This window comes from Gobio gobio, assembly GCF_949357685.1.
Source record: "Gobio gobio genome assembly, chromosome: 7".
Classification (NCBI taxonomy): Eukaryota; Metazoa; Chordata; class Actinopteri; order Cypriniformes; family Gobionidae; genus Gobio; species Gobio gobio.
The window spans coordinates 44817802-44835073 of NC_137103.1; the positions used below are offsets into that span (position 1 = coordinate 44817802).

General features: G+C 37.1%; 1 protein-coding gene across 1 annotated transcript in view; it reads left to right on the forward strand.

The window, feature by feature from the left end:
• The first annotated feature begins 839 nt into the window (after positions 1-839).
• The window catches only part of hibch (3-hydroxyisobutyryl-CoA hydrolase), a 57719-nt gene continuing 41286 nt past the window's right edge, over positions 840-17272 (forward strand). The window contains exons 1-6 of the mRNA XM_079822037.1: positions 840-1245; positions 1876-1918; positions 2316-2447; positions 2578-2662; positions 2754-2834; positions 2915-2967. Coding sequence (XP_079678163.1) covers positions 1214-1245; positions 1876-1918; positions 2316-2447; positions 2578-2662; positions 2754-2834; positions 2915-2967 — 426 coding nt within the window. The 5' untranslated portion in view covers positions 840-1213. The remainder of the gene's footprint in view (positions 1246-1875; positions 1919-2315; positions 2448-2577; positions 2663-2753; positions 2835-2914; positions 2968-17272) is intronic.

Below are 17272 nucleotides of genomic sequence, written 5' to 3' on the forward strand. Positions count from 1 at the left end.
ATTTTTTGGCATTGTCAATTTTCGAAGAGGTTATGGTGGGAAGTTTCTAAATGTATTAATGATACATTGGATTGCAATTTTCTTTTGTTATACGAACATGTAATATTTGTTTTTCTCAAATATGAAAATGAAAATATGAAATTAAGCTTATATTATTAATCTTGTGATTATATTTGTTAAGTTTCAAATTCATCTGTGTAAATTTAGTAATCAGAAACCTCTTTTTTTCTGTGGTATTGAAAGAATTAGATAATGATATGGTTTCAGTACAAACAAAAAAGCTGTTAAAACCATTCATTTATTGGATACATTTAAGATTTTGTGAAATGTCAAAGCCTTTTATTGTTTGTTTGGTCTATTATGTTTTTATTCACTTTCTTGTATTTTATATTTTTGTATCCTTAAACCTGGCATTTTATTTTATTAAAAAAAAAAAATTAGGTTTTTTTTTTGTTTTTGTCTTGTTTTATTTTATTTGTTCATGTTCTGTAAAAAATATATATGTATATTAGGAATCCATGAACAACATGTATACATTTGTAGACATTTTAATAACAGTATGAAAAAAGGGTTTTAGTTAATAGTTTTTTATTGGCCTGATAAATCAAGCTCTCCATAAAAAGTCCCACAATACAAAAAAACATATTATACAGACATTTAATATATAATGGTATTAGATGATTTGTTACTTGCATTTAATAGATAGACTTTCAATAAAGCTTTTGTAAATAGTTTATAAAAGGTATAGTTTATATGCATTTACAGTTTTGCCCAGCAGGCGGAACCAGCGGGTGTGGTTTCGAGCGCTTCGAAACAGTGAATCATTTTGTGAAGCAATTGATTCAATTGATTCAAAGTTTCGAAAAGCTTCGTTTCTCCCACGTTCTCCCATCACTAGTCACCTCTGTACGGAACCGGTTTATGTCGGTGTTTACTTTTCGTTATTATCAAAACCAGTAATTTAAAATTAATTATAATCTGAGTAATACGACAATTAATTAAACATCTCTAATCAAAAAAGAACATGTTGAATGACAAGACGCGGATGAAACTGTAGTGGGCAGTGTAGAAACTTTGATACATCGCGAGATTTCCTCGATGGTGTCGCGCCATCATGACATCATGAAGGAGAGCTAATGAACAGTGTGGATAGGGTGAAAGCGCTGTGTGTACATTGATCCAGAACATCAGCTGAATTGTCTGAGTTTTAGCCATGTCATTAATAATCTTAACATCAGCGCACAGGTGAGTGTTTCTGAAGTGTCACAGGTTTGATGCTATCATGCATTTCTTCCACGTATAGACTCCAGAGGTGAAATATTGCATACAATTTGATGTGCAGGACATTTGCAGACAGTGCAATACTATGGGTCACTTTTCCAAAATGAATGATTGAGAAAAAGTTTGGACGTTGTCTCTTAAGTATATAATATCTAATAATTTAAGAAAAAAGTAATTGAAATGACTGTAGAACGTATAGAAACAAACCAAACGTTTCTAATGCATCTACACTGTATGTCTTTGGGGATAGTCCATTTATTTGAAAAAAAAAAATGTTTATTTAAGAAAGTTGTGCGTTGTGTTCCATTTATTTATTTATTTATTTGTGTGTGTGTGTGTGTGTGTGTGTGTGTGTGTGTGTGTGTGTGTGAGAGAGAGAGAGAGACTTGATATATATTGTAGTGTGTTGTTATCTTGCCAATAATGAAATACCTACACGTTGATAAATTTAACTGAGGTTTCAGTTTCAAAATGTTCTGTTGCCTTTATTTTAAGAGATTAATTTTAATAGCAATAATACCCAGCAATATGTACTGTTTAACAATTCGATGTTATAAAAAACAGTAACACAAATATTGCTTGTATCCCATACAGACTACGATCAATCTTTAGATTGCAGAGAATACAAGGACACATGGTAAGTTTGATTTCTAAGCAGGGATGATGTGTGTGTGTGTGTGTATATATATATATATATATATATATGAGAGAGAGAGAGAGAGAGAGAGAGAAGATTAGAGAAGAGAAAAATCTTCTCTATGCTTAAATGCCCACAATTAGTTTGGCTGACACGTAAATTGTGCTTTGTTTTTGTTATGTTTTTTAATTAACTGAATGAGCTTCACTTGATAGAGAGAAAAAAAAAACAGCCAACAACTGTCAGCATACCAGTAAAATTATTTAGTTATAATAAAGATATGTGTATGTCTGTGTTTGCAAGCCTTGACTGTTAATGTACATGTTTTAGTGTAATAACATTTTGTTCTATATTTCTTCCATTAAATATTGTTCTATTACTGTATGTCTCTTTCCAGATGTCCAGTAAAGCTGGGTCTGAAGTTCTGTTTGAGAAAGTAGGGAATGCAGGTGTCATCACACTAAACAGACCCAAAGCTCTCAATGCTCTGAATCTCACCATGATCAGACACATCTACCCTCAGCTCAAGGTTAGGGGAAACTGGAAACATTTCTCACTCAACATCACTAAACCCTGAATTATTGGTATTCACCCAGTCTAACTCTAAATGATCATCTCTGATTGTTGACCTGTTTTGATCATTGTGGGTTTTTTTGTAGAAATGGGACAAAGACTCAGAAACAGATATTGTGATCATTAAAGGAGCGGGAGAGAAAGCATTCTGTGCTGGTGGGGATATCAGAGGTAATTATGTAAGATCGTTTTAATCGATAACTTTTATGGACCCGTGCACAGATCTGCCATTCACACTGAAATGCTAAAATTATTTCCCCAGCTGTCACAGAGGCTGGAAAATCAGGCGATTCCCTTGCTCAAGACTTTTTCCGCGAGGAATACATTCTGAACAACACTATTGGTATGTTTTCACACTTTTGTTGCCAGTTTTTTGGTTTGATAAACAGATTTATCTATTTATTATTTATTTTAACTTTTTAGGTACATATCAGAAACCTTACGTGGCCCTAATTGATGGAATTACAATGGGAGGAGTAAGTATTTATCTAAAGTTGTCGGCTTGCTGCACAAGTACACCAGCAGATGGTGCTGTCTGTTCTAATTTAGCAGAATATGGCATCAAAGGAACTAAGTCCAGAGGCAATGTGGGCCAGATTACCTTTGTGTTTACAAAATACAAAAAATAGATGAAGGACAAAGTGTCCTTCTCTATATTCTGTAAAGCTATACAGATAGCTGTGCTATTCATTTCACAGTGTCAACTTATGAATGTGTGCACTCACATTGCCATTAGTCTAGTGCTTAATTCAGAAACATATACTAGCATACTACTCCTACTATTTGTGCCATAGAAGGATATAGTAAAAGTAGTTAGAGTAGTATACTTGTATGTGTGGTTCCGAATTCAACATAAGTGTTCTCATTTGTGAACAAATGCATACAAATCCTAATTATAATCACAAGAACGCATGAGCTATTATCATATGTATTTTTAGTGCAATTTTTAATATCTTGCAGTCATGTTTGACTGTACGAGCTGCAAGAAAGCCGTGACGCACTATGAGTCATAAATCCCTCTTTTAATCCTCTTAATTAATCTATCCTGCACTGTGTATTTTATCCAGTAGGTGTCCGCAATGAGCTGCTCTTGCAAACTATCTTTGGGTTTCTTGTGAATCAGTTCTTTCCATTGTCTGTCCATTGATTAGTCTTGGATTGAGTAACACTTTATATCATTGTGTCCATGTTGCACGTATTAGATGTAGGCTTAAATGTCATTCATTTAATCAGTAATTAGCAATGCATCACAAACGATTTTTAATCAATCCACAAAAATTCATACTGAGGTGCTGATTATGGTGCTTAAAGGTGCTGTGTGTAGTTTTTTGGCTGTATAAAGCATAATAATACAGTAATATGTTCATAGATATTTAGGAAACATGTTAAAGGGATAGTTCACCCAAAAATTAAATTTATCCCATGATTTACTCACCTTCAAGCCATCTTAGGTGTATATTAGGGATGCAAGCGAAATAAAAATTCTGGGCTGAGACCGAAAATTCTGGATTCATTGTAACATTGGCTGAAAACCGAAAATGGCTTTTAAAATACGCACACACACACTGAGCAGTCGCTTCGAAGCTGTGCATCTTCGGAAGCAGAGCTGCTTGCAAAGTTACAAAACATCCTGCAGGAGAGTGAAACCTGATCATTGAACACAGAGGGGCAGAGCGGCATATTTTCTGCTCATATTTTCTGCCTTTTTTGTCTTTCGGCCAAAAACCGAAAATGCGATTTTCGGTCGATAATTTTCGTCGGCCGAAATTTCGGTGCATCCCTAGTATATATGGCTTTGTTCTTTCAGACGAACACAATCGGAGTTATATTTAAAAATATCCTGGCTCTTCCAAGCTTTATAATGCCGGTAAATGGTAAATGAGACAAGGTCAAAATAGCAAATCCATCCATTCTAAAAGTACTCCACAACAACACAAACGCAAATGACAACATCCAGAATCGACGCTGTTCATATACCGCAGGGTTAGAATAAATTCATTTACATTTCACCAGTTTAATATGGAGAGAGGCACTGAAATGTAGACCTTCATTTATGTGTTTTTGACCTACACTGTTACATGATGTGAGAACAGTTAGCTATTTTGGTTTGTACGTTAGCATGGATTCATTAACATTAATTGTAGTATAACAACCAGAAAATCCTCTCAGGATACCTGGAATCAGTGTTACAGTACCCCAGACACATCGTTTTACCTTTTTTGTAGCATAAACACCATCAAAACGATGAGAGCTTTGGATTTTCCAGTGTTTCTCAATGGCACTGAAACCTAAAGATGTCCGAGTTCTGGTCCCAGCACAACTGATACTCAACTGCCATTGGCTCATCTGCGTTTGAGGGGAGGGGCTTACCGATAGCTAAATTTCGCTTGTCCCTGTTGTGTTTCCTAAATCTGGCAACCTGTGGAGTCTGAGGAGGAGGGAGCCGGGAAACAACCCTCTCCAATATTTTGAATTTGGACTGCAGTACCCATTTCAACCACTAGCTGTCAATATTACATTAGATTAGATTAGATTCAACTTTATTGTCATTACACAAGTACAAGTACAAGGCAACGAAATGCAGTTTAGGTCTAACCAGAAGTGCAATAGCAGCAAGTGCAGGATATACAATGGATGCGTAAGTGCAGGACATGGATATGTACTGAATATGTATAAATATGTATAAATAGAGAGACGTTATTACTATAAACAGAACTGAATTTACAGGTGAATATGTACAGTGAATAAATATACAGATGGCTATTACTATAAACAGAATTTACAGGTGAATATGAACTATGAATACAATATACAGATGGCTATTACTATAAACAGAATTTTACAGATAGAGGTATACAATAATATGTTGTACATACTGCACCCAATGTTGTTTCCTGCGTAATTGGGCTACTTTTACACTGTTGCTGCGAATTGTTTAGTGCGTTTTTACTGGGGAACCCCCAGCGCCACCCCCGGAACACGATTCGGCTATAGTTTTGGCCGTGATTGGCAGGGTTTTGAATAGCAATTGGGCTGGTTTTGTTACGCAAACCTGACAACCCTGACTGCACCTTTAAGCAGCATATTCAGTAGATGTGGTTAATTTGTATCATAGTACTTTTAATTTAACATGAATGTATTCATGTACTAACGTTTTCAGTGCTTAACTGTAAACATATTTTAAACACTCTTTTACCATCTTAACGGTAAAGCAGTTGAAGCTGTTGAAATATTACTTGTGAAAAACTCATAGTTTCATGAGGTTCTGGCAGTAGGAAAGCAATGTCACGAGGTGAATCTGTTTGGTTAGTCAGGTCGAGGTACGTGGGTCGACCTCAGTGCCATCAATGTTTTGGTCATTTGATGCAGAGCTGCTGCGTGATGCGTGTCAGATGAGGACACTGGACTGTTATTTAAGAATAGAATGACCACGCAAGTTCACTGAGCCCATGCTGACGTCAGATGTCTCTAAGGTTTAGAAATGGATTTTTCCATTTACTCAGATATTTGAGAAAAAGAAATGGACAGTAGCTGCAGAAGCACAAATAATGTCATTATAGCGCTTGCAGGGAAGCCCTGTATTGATATTCCACTACCATTCTCGTTTTTTTTTTCTTCATCATTAAAGGGATTAAATCAAAAATGAAAAATGACTATACTATGACTATAAATGACTACTATATATTATTCAATGGAATAAAAAAAGGGGAAATTTTGTCATAATTTTTAAAACCTCTTTTATGTCTGTTTTCCCATGGTGGCTATGAGCTAGTTTTTGTTATTTTTGGTTCATTTCTTTTCTTTGCAGACTCTATTATGTTCAATATTTGTAGCGGTTTCTACTTTTTAATACATTTAATAAAAAACATTTACAATGCACCGATGTATCAGACGATTTTTGATCAATTTAAAACCAGCGCATTATCGGCTATAGCATGAAAAAGGCTGATATAATAAACTGATGGTTTATTAATTAACTGTGTAAAGGCACTGAGTTGTATTGCACAATCCAACGTTTTTCTCTTGGTAAAATAATGAAATGCTTGCTTAAACAAAAATAAATCTGTACAAAATACAGCAGGGCTTGACAACACGGATTGTCCGGTGCTGGCGTGAACGAAACTCCATTTACGGAACTATCACTGATCAGGCCAGTGCTACATCTTCACGAAAGTTTATCCTTTGCACATGTTTTTAAGGCTGGCGAAATAAAATATTCAAGCGCAAGAAGATGCAAAAGAGAACTCAATTCTACTCCCTGTGTGGGAAGTTTTGTGTGGGCACACATCCAAAGAATGCGCCCAGGAAAAACGCGTTTTAGACCGCCTGAATACTGAATACTGGTTTGGCGAGTATCCTTGTAAACATTGTCAGTTTTATCTAAAATAAATGTAAACAGTTTAGAAATAAAATGCTTGTATACCAGTATATTGGATCCGTGCATCTTTTAAAGTGACAGCAGCCTAATATTCCTGCTGCTCTGCTGTCTGTGTTTTTAATGTTAATCAAACAAAAAAATTGCTCACTACTCTTGACTAAAATACTTTCGTAACTTTTTAATATGAATTCATGTATATTAAATTATACAATGGAGAATATATTTTACATTTGATTAATTTATTTCTGTACCTGATAACTGTTATGGTGCGTTCACACCAGATGCGACTTGCACGAATAAATTGCGTTATTCACGCATAGTTGGGATTGAACATTTTGAGTTTACTTGCTCCATTCGCGCGTGAAATTCACTACACAACAGATGCGATTTCGCGTCATGGGAGGGGCATCTGCCAGCCGGCTACTCTCGTTGCGAATTGGCTGACATGGATTGTTTTAAAATGCGGCGAATAAGCTCAATTTGCTGTCTTTAACTAGCTTGTAGTCTTAATAGGGTGAATTCAGGGTGATTGGGACACTTTTTCCAAGTCATCTCAATGGCAACAAGTGTCCCAATCACCCTGAAATCACTAGCCTGGCGTGGCCATACTCAATTCTAGTCTGAATATGAGTCTGGTACCGCTCCATTGAGCTTTGATTATGGGGCGTGTTTCAACCGAGCCAGGAAAGACCAGGAAGATAGACCCACAGCCAATCAGAGCAACGGAGCGACGTGTAACGTTAGTTGTCAAATGTCAACAGAACTCAACTGCACTGTGTTGCCAAGTCCGTGTTTTTCTCCATGTCCGCGGGTTGAAGCGACCCCAATTATGTGATTATATAAACCCAGGAATGCGAATTTTAGCAGGCAACCTTGCCAAATAACATATTTTGCCAACCAAATGCCATTTTTTTTTCCGGAGAACCCCCCGGAAAGTTATTGTTTTGGGCTATAGTTTTGAGTAGCAATTGTGCGCGACATTGCAAAAACACTTGGCAACCCTATCTGCACGCACGCTGGATTAAGTAACGTTACAAGAAAAAGATGAGTGTAAACGATCTTTGCCAGTAATAAAAGAATTTAAGGATACACAGAGTACTTACCAACACGATCATCGTTTCTGAGAGAAATAGTGAAGGTGAATGCATATACGAACAAGTTCTCCGTTTAGGATAAGAGCAAATTGAACCCAAGAGCCTTCGATGACATGGATGATTACGTTACTGTTGATCATCTGTCCATCATCGTCTAAAGCCCGTCCTGACAATTTCATTGGTCCGAACAGTTTCTGTTCGGGCATAATTACTCCTCTATGGAGCGAGTCCAGACCGAATTGCCCGAGCAAACATTTTTGTGGGCGGGGCTAAATTCGGCTGGCATCCAGGCTATGAAATCACCCTATATATAGCTCAAATTGAGTAAAGAACTTTTTTACAACTTACCAGATTGTCTGACCTCCTCACTCACTTTCTTCCAAGCAAGATCCTTTTTATTCCCGTTTCTATAAAGTCGTACAGCTCCGGGTATCCACATATGATTTTGTCCTCATTGTTGTCACTACTAGAGCAAGCTCCTGATTGGTTAAAGCGGTGTGAATATCCGCCAAAGTTCATATTTTTCAACTCGCGCTAATCGCACCGTTCGTGCCGCAGAATGTCTTTTCGCGTTTTTACATTGACTTAACATGTAAATCACTCGCGCAAAACGCTTAATTCGAGTCTGGTGTGAACGCACCATTGACCCACCTGAAAAGCACTGTTTATTTCATATGTATCTTTGCTCTATAGTATTTATACGCACAAACGGCGCAACATCATAGAATGTCTCTGAACAGATTCACGCCCACTTTTAGGGGAAAATAAACTAGACGGCACAAAACAACGTCCGTACACAGCCGGCAGGCGTGAATAACTTAAGAAATCACTAAGATTAAACATGTCAAGTAATTATATGTCCAGCTTGCCTGCCAAGAGCGTGAAAGATACATCCACAAACTTAATTTGGTCAATTTAAAAAATAGACAGTTAAGTTCCCGGATGTGTCGGTAGTCCGTATGTTGGCCTGCTAAATGTTGAGTTGAGTTGGTTGAGTATTTTGTGCCAAATACACTCCTTCAGGATTCGTACACGTTTCAGAAAGAGTATGGCCCTGTATGAGGTCATAAAGGGCGGAATTCCTTATATGGGCACTTCTCCACGAGTTCGGCTGTTTTCAGAAAAAGAATCAGTACAGCGTATCTGTCTTTTATAAATATGATAAAACTAAAGACTCTTCAGAGATATGAAGGATGCAAAACTACTCTATAGGTACTCAAGATTACCATGAGACTTGCAGAAACTGTGTGTTATGTACCCTTTAAAATTTAATCACTAGCAAAGACGCAAGTATAATATTTGTGTACTTTTTTGTGATGGGTTCTCTTTCTTGCATTTTTTGTTTGTTGTCTTCATTTGTGGTTCTTACCGACTCCAAACGTTTGAACAGTAGTGTACGTCTACCTAAAAAATTTACCCAAACCTGTAATACTATTCTTTTGCTGCCTTGTAAGCACTGGTATTTCCTGAAATTTCAAATCTAGTTTTAGAAATGACACCATGAAGTGTCTAAATGCGATTCCCTCTCATGTACGTCTACCTAAAAAATGTACCCAAACCTGTAATACTATTCTTTTGCTGCCTTGTAAGCACTGGTATTTCCTGAAATTTCAAATCTAGTTTTAGAAATGACACCATGAAGTGTCTAAATGCGATTCCCTCTCATACTTTGTCTGAAGCAGCCTTCCAGAATCCCTATTTAGAGATGCACGGAAGATGACATATCATCCCGTCAACATAAGTGGTAGTAGATTATCCAATAAATCATCATGAACATCAAAATGATTTTCTTCAGTGGTCCAGCTGAATGGAACACATTTAGTAATGGAACAAATATGCAATCACTCACGATGGGCGTAACATAGCTCACACCTGCAGTGTCTCAGTGTGATCTATGAGCATCTCTTTGATCCCACACACTGGCCTGTCAGAGGGTGGCTGCGCCGCACCTTTAATACCTTCCTGACCGTCGTTCCTTTATCATTTATTCCTTGTATTTTTCTTCTCTGTATTTCCAGTATTTGTAAGAATGTTTTCTTTTTGCTTGGATTATATAGTCAGCATTTGTGGATCACTATAACAATGATCTTAGACTTTTGGACTCCACAGAATTCACATTATTATTAACTGATTATCTTGTGTCTGTGTTTAGTCCTTAAGCACTGCTTGTCTTTGGGACAGAGTTAAGTTGCAGTCACAGCAGCATGCAAACTTATTTTGGACCTGGCAACAAATATGGGCAGCAGGATGTGATGCCACACTTTTGGGCATCTGTTATGAATAAATCATACATTATAAATTACAAATAATACATTCAGTGTTACAGATGTTGGGAGAGCAGTTGGAATTAGGTCAGTTCAACTCAGATTCATTAAAGATCATTAAACACACAAAAAATATATTTTGTATGCCCTCTGTTGAGTTAATTTTGACCATCTCATTTATGTAATGAAAAAACACGCCTTTAGTACTTCTGTAGGTTGATTCTCACCATATGGTAAATCATAAGCAGGGCCACAGGACAGATGCAGTAATACAGAGGACCAGAAAGAGAAGGACAACTGTTATATAAAAAGACAGCTTGAATGCTTTAAGCTAAACAGAATTTTGGCATTGTTGCATTCTGAAACACAATTTATAATGCAAATGTGTAAACTTTGTATTCTCAATTGTGAACATGAGCATGAACTTCAGAAGGCTGGGGTCTATAAAATGTTGTGATGATTTCGAAAAAAAAGTACATTATGCTCACAGCAAAACTGCAAAATAGTAGTGTTGTAGTACTTAAGACCATTTTTTGAAGGTCTTGTCTCGGTCTCGACTGCATTTCTCCTCAGTCTTGTCTTGGTCTCAGACTAAGAGGACTCTGGATTTTATCTCAAGACCAGTAAAGACCACAACTGCAAGGATATCACTAAATTGCCGGTGCATTGTCTGATTTAACATCATTAATGTAATTTTATGTAAAACTTACTGCTTAATATGCAATAAATAACTTCTTTGTAATGTGATTTCTTTTGTTGCTGTGCTGCCGGGTTCAAAATCAATGCAGCATTGTCTCAAAAATGCCCAAAATGAATATGAATGCCCACAAAATTCTGAGATTTTGTTTTTTTTATAGAACATATAATTAAACAATATCACAAGAGCAAGAGAGCTGTTTTCATGAATATAAGCGTGATTGCAAATGATATTGATTTATACAAACGTTCAATAAACAAGAAGTTAATATTAAATGACAAGTCTCTTTGCTAATTCAGCAACGTTTCGTTATTAAATTAATCAGCTGCTTTGAACAAATCGGCTGAATAAATGATTCCATGACTGTTAAATAGTCTTTATGTTTTAATGTTAAATTAATCTGAACATTATTTATGGAGGTGTAATGTGTACCAATTCAGATGCAACTTCTGTGCCATAAATTGTATTGTTAGTGATTTGATTGGTGACAACGCTATAGTGTCTTACTGTTCTAATTTCTAAGACATTTCCCAGACAGTAGATAGGGATCTTTTAGATGAATTTAAGGAGTGCTGGTCTGGTCTTGGTCTTGTCTTGGTCTCAACCCCTGAACCCCACAAAGTCTTGGTCTCGGCACACGCTGGTCTTGGTCTTGGTCATGGTCTTGGTCATGACTACAACACTACAAAATGGTATACAATTCAAAAACAGTTTTCTATTTTATTACATTTTAAAATATAATTTATTCCTGTGAAACTGACAAAAGTAATAGGCATCCACTATTGTTTAGTCCATATTTAATAGAAATCAGACTTTGCTTTTGCTTTTTTATTTAACATAATATTGTAAATAATAAAACAATTGAAAATGCCATGGACAAAAATGATGGGACCCCTAACCTAATATTTTGTTGCACAACCTTTAGAGGCAATCACTGCAATCAAACGTTTTCTGTAGCTCTCAATGAGACTTCTGCGCCTGTTAACAGGTCGTTTGGCCCACTCTTTCCGAGCAAACTGCTCCAGCTGTCTCAGGTTTGATGGGTGCCTTCTCCAGACTGGAAGTTTCAGCTTTTTCCATAGATGTTCGATAGGATTCCGATCAGGACTCATAGAAGGCCACTTCAGAATAGTCCAATGTTTTGTTCTTATCCATTTTTGGGTGATATTAGCTGTGTGTTTTGGGTCATTATCTTGTTGGAGGACCCATGACCTGCGACTGGGACAGATATTTCTGACATTGGGCAGTACGTTTCACTCCAGAATGCCTTGATAGTCTTGAGATTTCATTGTGCCCTGCACAGATTTAAGGCACCCTGTGCCAGATGCAGCAAAGCAGCCCCAAAACATAACCAAGCCTCCTCCATGTTTCACTGTAGGTATGATGTTCTTTTCTTTGAAAGCTTGATTTTTTTCATCTGTGAACATAGAGCTGATGTGACTTGCCAAAAAGCTCCAGTTTTGACTCATCTGTCCACAGGACATTCTCCCAGAAGGATTGTGGCTTGTCAATATGTATTTTAGCAAATTCCAGTCTGGCTTTTTTATGTTTTTCTTTCAAAAGTGGAGTCCTCCTCGGTCTTCTTCCCACTTTTGCTCAAAAAGCGACGGATGGTGCGATCAGAAACTGATGTAACTTCACCTTGGAGTTCAGCTTGTATCTCTTTGGCAGTTATCCTTGGTTCTTTTTCTACCATTCGCACTATCCTTCTGTTCAATCTGGGGTCAATTTTCCTCTTGCGGCCATGCCCAGTGAGGTTGGCTACAGTTCCATGGACCTTAAACTTAATAATAATATTTGCAACTGTTGTCAGAGGAACATCAAGCTGCTTGGAGATGGTCTTGTAGCCTTTACCTTTACCATGCTTGTCTATTATTTTCTTTGAGCTCCTCAGACAACTCCTTTCCTTTGCTTTCTCTGGTCCATGTTCATTGTGGTGCACACAATGATACCAAACAGCACAATGACTACTTTTTCTCAATTTAAATAGACTTAATGACTGATTACAAGTTTGGAGACATGTGTGATACTAAATAAACAAATTAGTTTGAAATATCACTATAATCCAATTATTTATCATCTTTTCTTAGAGGTACCAACAATTGTGTCTAGGCCATTTTATAATATCTTTGTAGAATAAGCAATAATTTTTGCTTTATTCTATGACATACCAAAGAAATGCACATATACATGATAAAATAGCTTTTAATTTCATTACTTTTCTGGAGGAATGAAGCATTATTTCAATGAGCTGTAAGGGTACCAACACATTTGAGCACGTCTGTACATTAGATTAGAAGTTATTAAAAAAACAAAAAACAAAACTGTACTTTTACCTGTAGCTGCCTATGTTTAAGCGTGACATTGCTCTTTTAAGTTAACAGGAACTTTTATTTTTCCACCACTGGTGTTTTTAGATTCAGTGGTTTGCCAAATACTTTCAATAGTGCTTTCATGTCAGAAAACTACCAGTTTAAAAATGGTCTTTAAACATTCTTGGCTAAATTTATGTTCCATATTAGTCTCCTAAATTGGGGTTGATGCTGTTTTTGATAGGTACTGTTTTTCATCCTGGAGTTGATTTCTAAATTTAGATGCTGCCTACATTGCCTGCAAGTTTTCTGTCAGATTCCAGCCAAACATTTTGGAGAATGGATGAGAGTTTCCACCACTTCTTGGTAATTGATTTGATGCCTCCAGCTACACATGCTTCCCGTTTGAATACTTAAAAATTTGCCAAACGATTCCGGCAGCTTATTCCTATTGCTGCTTCTACCCTGACTATGTGATCGTTTGAGATAATCAACCTAATGAGTTTTCATGTAGGGACAAATGTGCTGCTCTGATCACAACAAGCTTCTCAAATCCTCCAGGAGAAGCTCATCATTATTGTATTTTAATGAGCAGCCCGTTGAGAATGCAGTCCCCAGGTGGTTTCGTAATAACTGATTTTATGATATGTATTTTGTTAAACTAGACAAGTCCATGTCAGTCATGTGCTGTGATCTGATGAGCCACATCCGCTAAATTTAATCAAGTGATGAAGACGATGCTTTGGATCTTCTTTATGCTTCATAACCCGTTATTAAGTTTTTGAGGATGATTCATCACTAGTGCTAATTAGTGGCAAATACTTAAGATATACAAAGATGGTGAATCTATGAATAAAGGGCAACCCACAATATGGTGGAATAAGTCCCACCTTCTGTATCAAAGAGCCAGTTGCTGATTGGTAAAGTATTTGCGTCACTGCAGCTGCTGTTAGATCAGGTTGCTGTAAAAACAGTCAGTGGCTGCATCCGAAAACTTAGGCAGCTGATATTTAATTACTTCAGTAGTAATTTCTCACTATAAATGACATCAGAAGTGGAAAACGTTGGTCAAAAACGTACATATACACACAAACTGCCCAGCAACCACAACTTTCAGATGCCATCTCTTTTTTTCTAGCTTAACTGTCACCGAATGGAACACATAGGATTGAGAGATATCAAAGGCAGTGAAGCCTTCAAAACTCGATCAAACAGATGAACTACTGTAGCTCAAATTGCTCAAGAAGTTAATGCAGCGGATGCAGTGTGATGCTTTGGGCAATGTTCTGCTGGGAAACCTTGGGTCCTGCCATCCATGTGGATGTTACTTTGACACGTACCACCTACCTAAGCATTGTTGCAGACCATGTACACCCTTTCATGGAAACTGTATTCCCTGGTGTCTGTGGCCTCTTTCAGCAGGATAATGCGCCCTGCCACAAAGCAAAGCGGGTCAGGGCTGTTTTGGCAGCAAAAGGGGGACCAACACAATATTATGAATATATAAGGTCATAATGTTATGCCTAATCATACACACACACACACACACACACACACACACACACTCACTCACGCACGCGCACACATCTATATTATATATTTACGAACTTTTATGTTAGGTGTGATTAATTGCAATTCATCGATTTGACAGTACTATTTTTTTAATGCTATTTGAGCATGAGAAACAACAAGATTTCATTGGTCAAATATGAAATTTAATCATAAGCTTGGTGAACAGCTTTGGAGAATTTGATGTTTCCCCATTCAAAGAGACAAGAGCTGTACTTGCATGACTGAAATAGCTGCCCAGGAGGCATTTCAAATATGGCCACCTAGTGAAATTACTTACCTTAAAAGGACTTGGTGTTAGTGGCCAACTACGGATATGATTTAAAATGTAGCAAAGTACAATACTTCAAACAAAACAATTCAGTAAAAATACAGATTTTAAAAACTTAAGTAGAAGTACACAAAAAAACCTACTCAATTACAGTAACACGAGTAAATGTTAATTTTTTTCTGTGGTGATGCCGATATTTAAAGCAAGGCAGTTAACGGTTGATATAATGCTAATATAGACTATCGTTCAAAAGTTTGGGGTCAGTATTTTATTTCTTTTTCTTTTTCTTTATTTTTGGAAATAAATTAATACTTTATCTATTCACAGTGCTGTCTAGTGATTTGGAACTGATAGACTGGCAGAAAGATATTCGGCCAGTTTCGGTAATCTAAACATTTCGGCCGATTAATTGGTCCGTCATTAGTGCTAAAATACCTGATAATCATTTAGCTGTGTCTGCAATGCACCAACAGTATCAGCTGTGTGCTAAGGTTTCCATTTGTTTCTAATCCTATGCGGTGTGTGAACAAGCTGTGGAGTTTCAGAGCACATAATGATACAGTGCGGTGTACATCAGTGTACTGTTTGTTATTCCGCTTCTGCATGAAGTCATGATGCATGGTCTCAAACACTACTAAATCACTAAACATGTTGTTGGTGCTTCACTATGGCAACAGTGCTTAGGGAGAGGCTTAAGTTCTGACACTGTGCATATGGTGCACAACGTTCCAAATTGACTTTGTCCACTCTTTTTCCACTGCTAAGTTCAGGAGTAGTTGCTCATTTCTGTTGTTGCAAACAAAGGTTTTTGACATCCTCACAGATCTTTTCCATAAAATGACAGTTTATAGTAACCATGTCAGTCTTCAAAAAACACTAAAATAAGTCTATATGAATTGTGCACTACACTCCCATTCAAAAGTGTCAGTAAGATAAAAAAAAATGTTTTAAGGAAATTAAAGGGATACTTCACCGCTGGAAAGATGAATGTGTATTTAAAATGGGTCATTTATGTAGTAGAAATGTGAAATTATTTTAAAAGTTGGTGCCTTCTAGACTGAGAAAGCCAGACAATGTATTTTTGGCTCATATAAAGACAACAAACCCCAGAATGCACTTGCTTCGCTGCCCTACGAGGCCACTCCCAAGCCACGCCTAGCGGTTACACCGTTTGTCCACCGCGGTACTGCCCCCACCGTCATTTTCCTTTTTATAGTCATAAAATAATTTAGTTCAGTTAGAGAACAGACACTACAATGAAAAACTGAACGTGTCTGACTAATACAGCATGAGCTGAACGAGAGTCGCAGCACAAACGAATCAGGAGTCGGATTTCATTCATCATGAGAGCAAACAGCTGACATTTGGTTTCAAAGTGAAATGCGCCTATTTAAGTGAGTTTGTCATTGTACCATTTTGTTGTTGTGTTTTTTAGAATAATAGGCACCCACAATTCAAGCAACCTGCCCCCGAATTGGCGCTAATTTTAAACCGAAACTAGAATGAGCACGGCCGCCCGGCATTCATTCACGGCCGCACAGTCATTCACGGTGCGTGTCCAGTCTGTGCGTTTTCAGTTCATGCCTATGGAAGCTTAACTTTCATAGGAATTCATTGAAAACACTCGCTTTGCTCCGCACCGCTCCGTTATGAATGCTCGAGCGACCGTGCGCATTTTATATTCTGGGTGTGAGATCCCACCACCCCCTATGGGCGGGTTGAAAACATGTGGAACTAGCTCCTACTACTGGCTGTAGTCTCTAGCCTCTGGCCAAAAAAGCCTCAGGTGAAGCTAAATGACGATTATTGCGTCATCTGAGTTTTTTTTCCAGACAAAAAATACAGAAATCTCTCGTCTCAGGGGTACATGAGGGAGGGAAGCACGGTCATTCGAATATACTACTGGGTTTCTACTGATACAAAGTTTAATGCTAATCTAATTTAGCAAGGATGCTTTAAATCATCAAGAGAAAAAGCCATTTATAAATTTTTTGCAATGACAATGGTTTGAAGATAGTTTTAGTGGCATTTGGTTGTACCAAATTTGATAACCAGAAAAACAGTATGTTTTGTCTTCATCTTGAAAAGATTTTTATTTTTATTTATTACAACCTTACAAATTTGGTAATTTGAGCTTATACTAATTATTTAAAACAAACTGTCTTTTACACTTTATCTAATGCAATTAATGTCCAC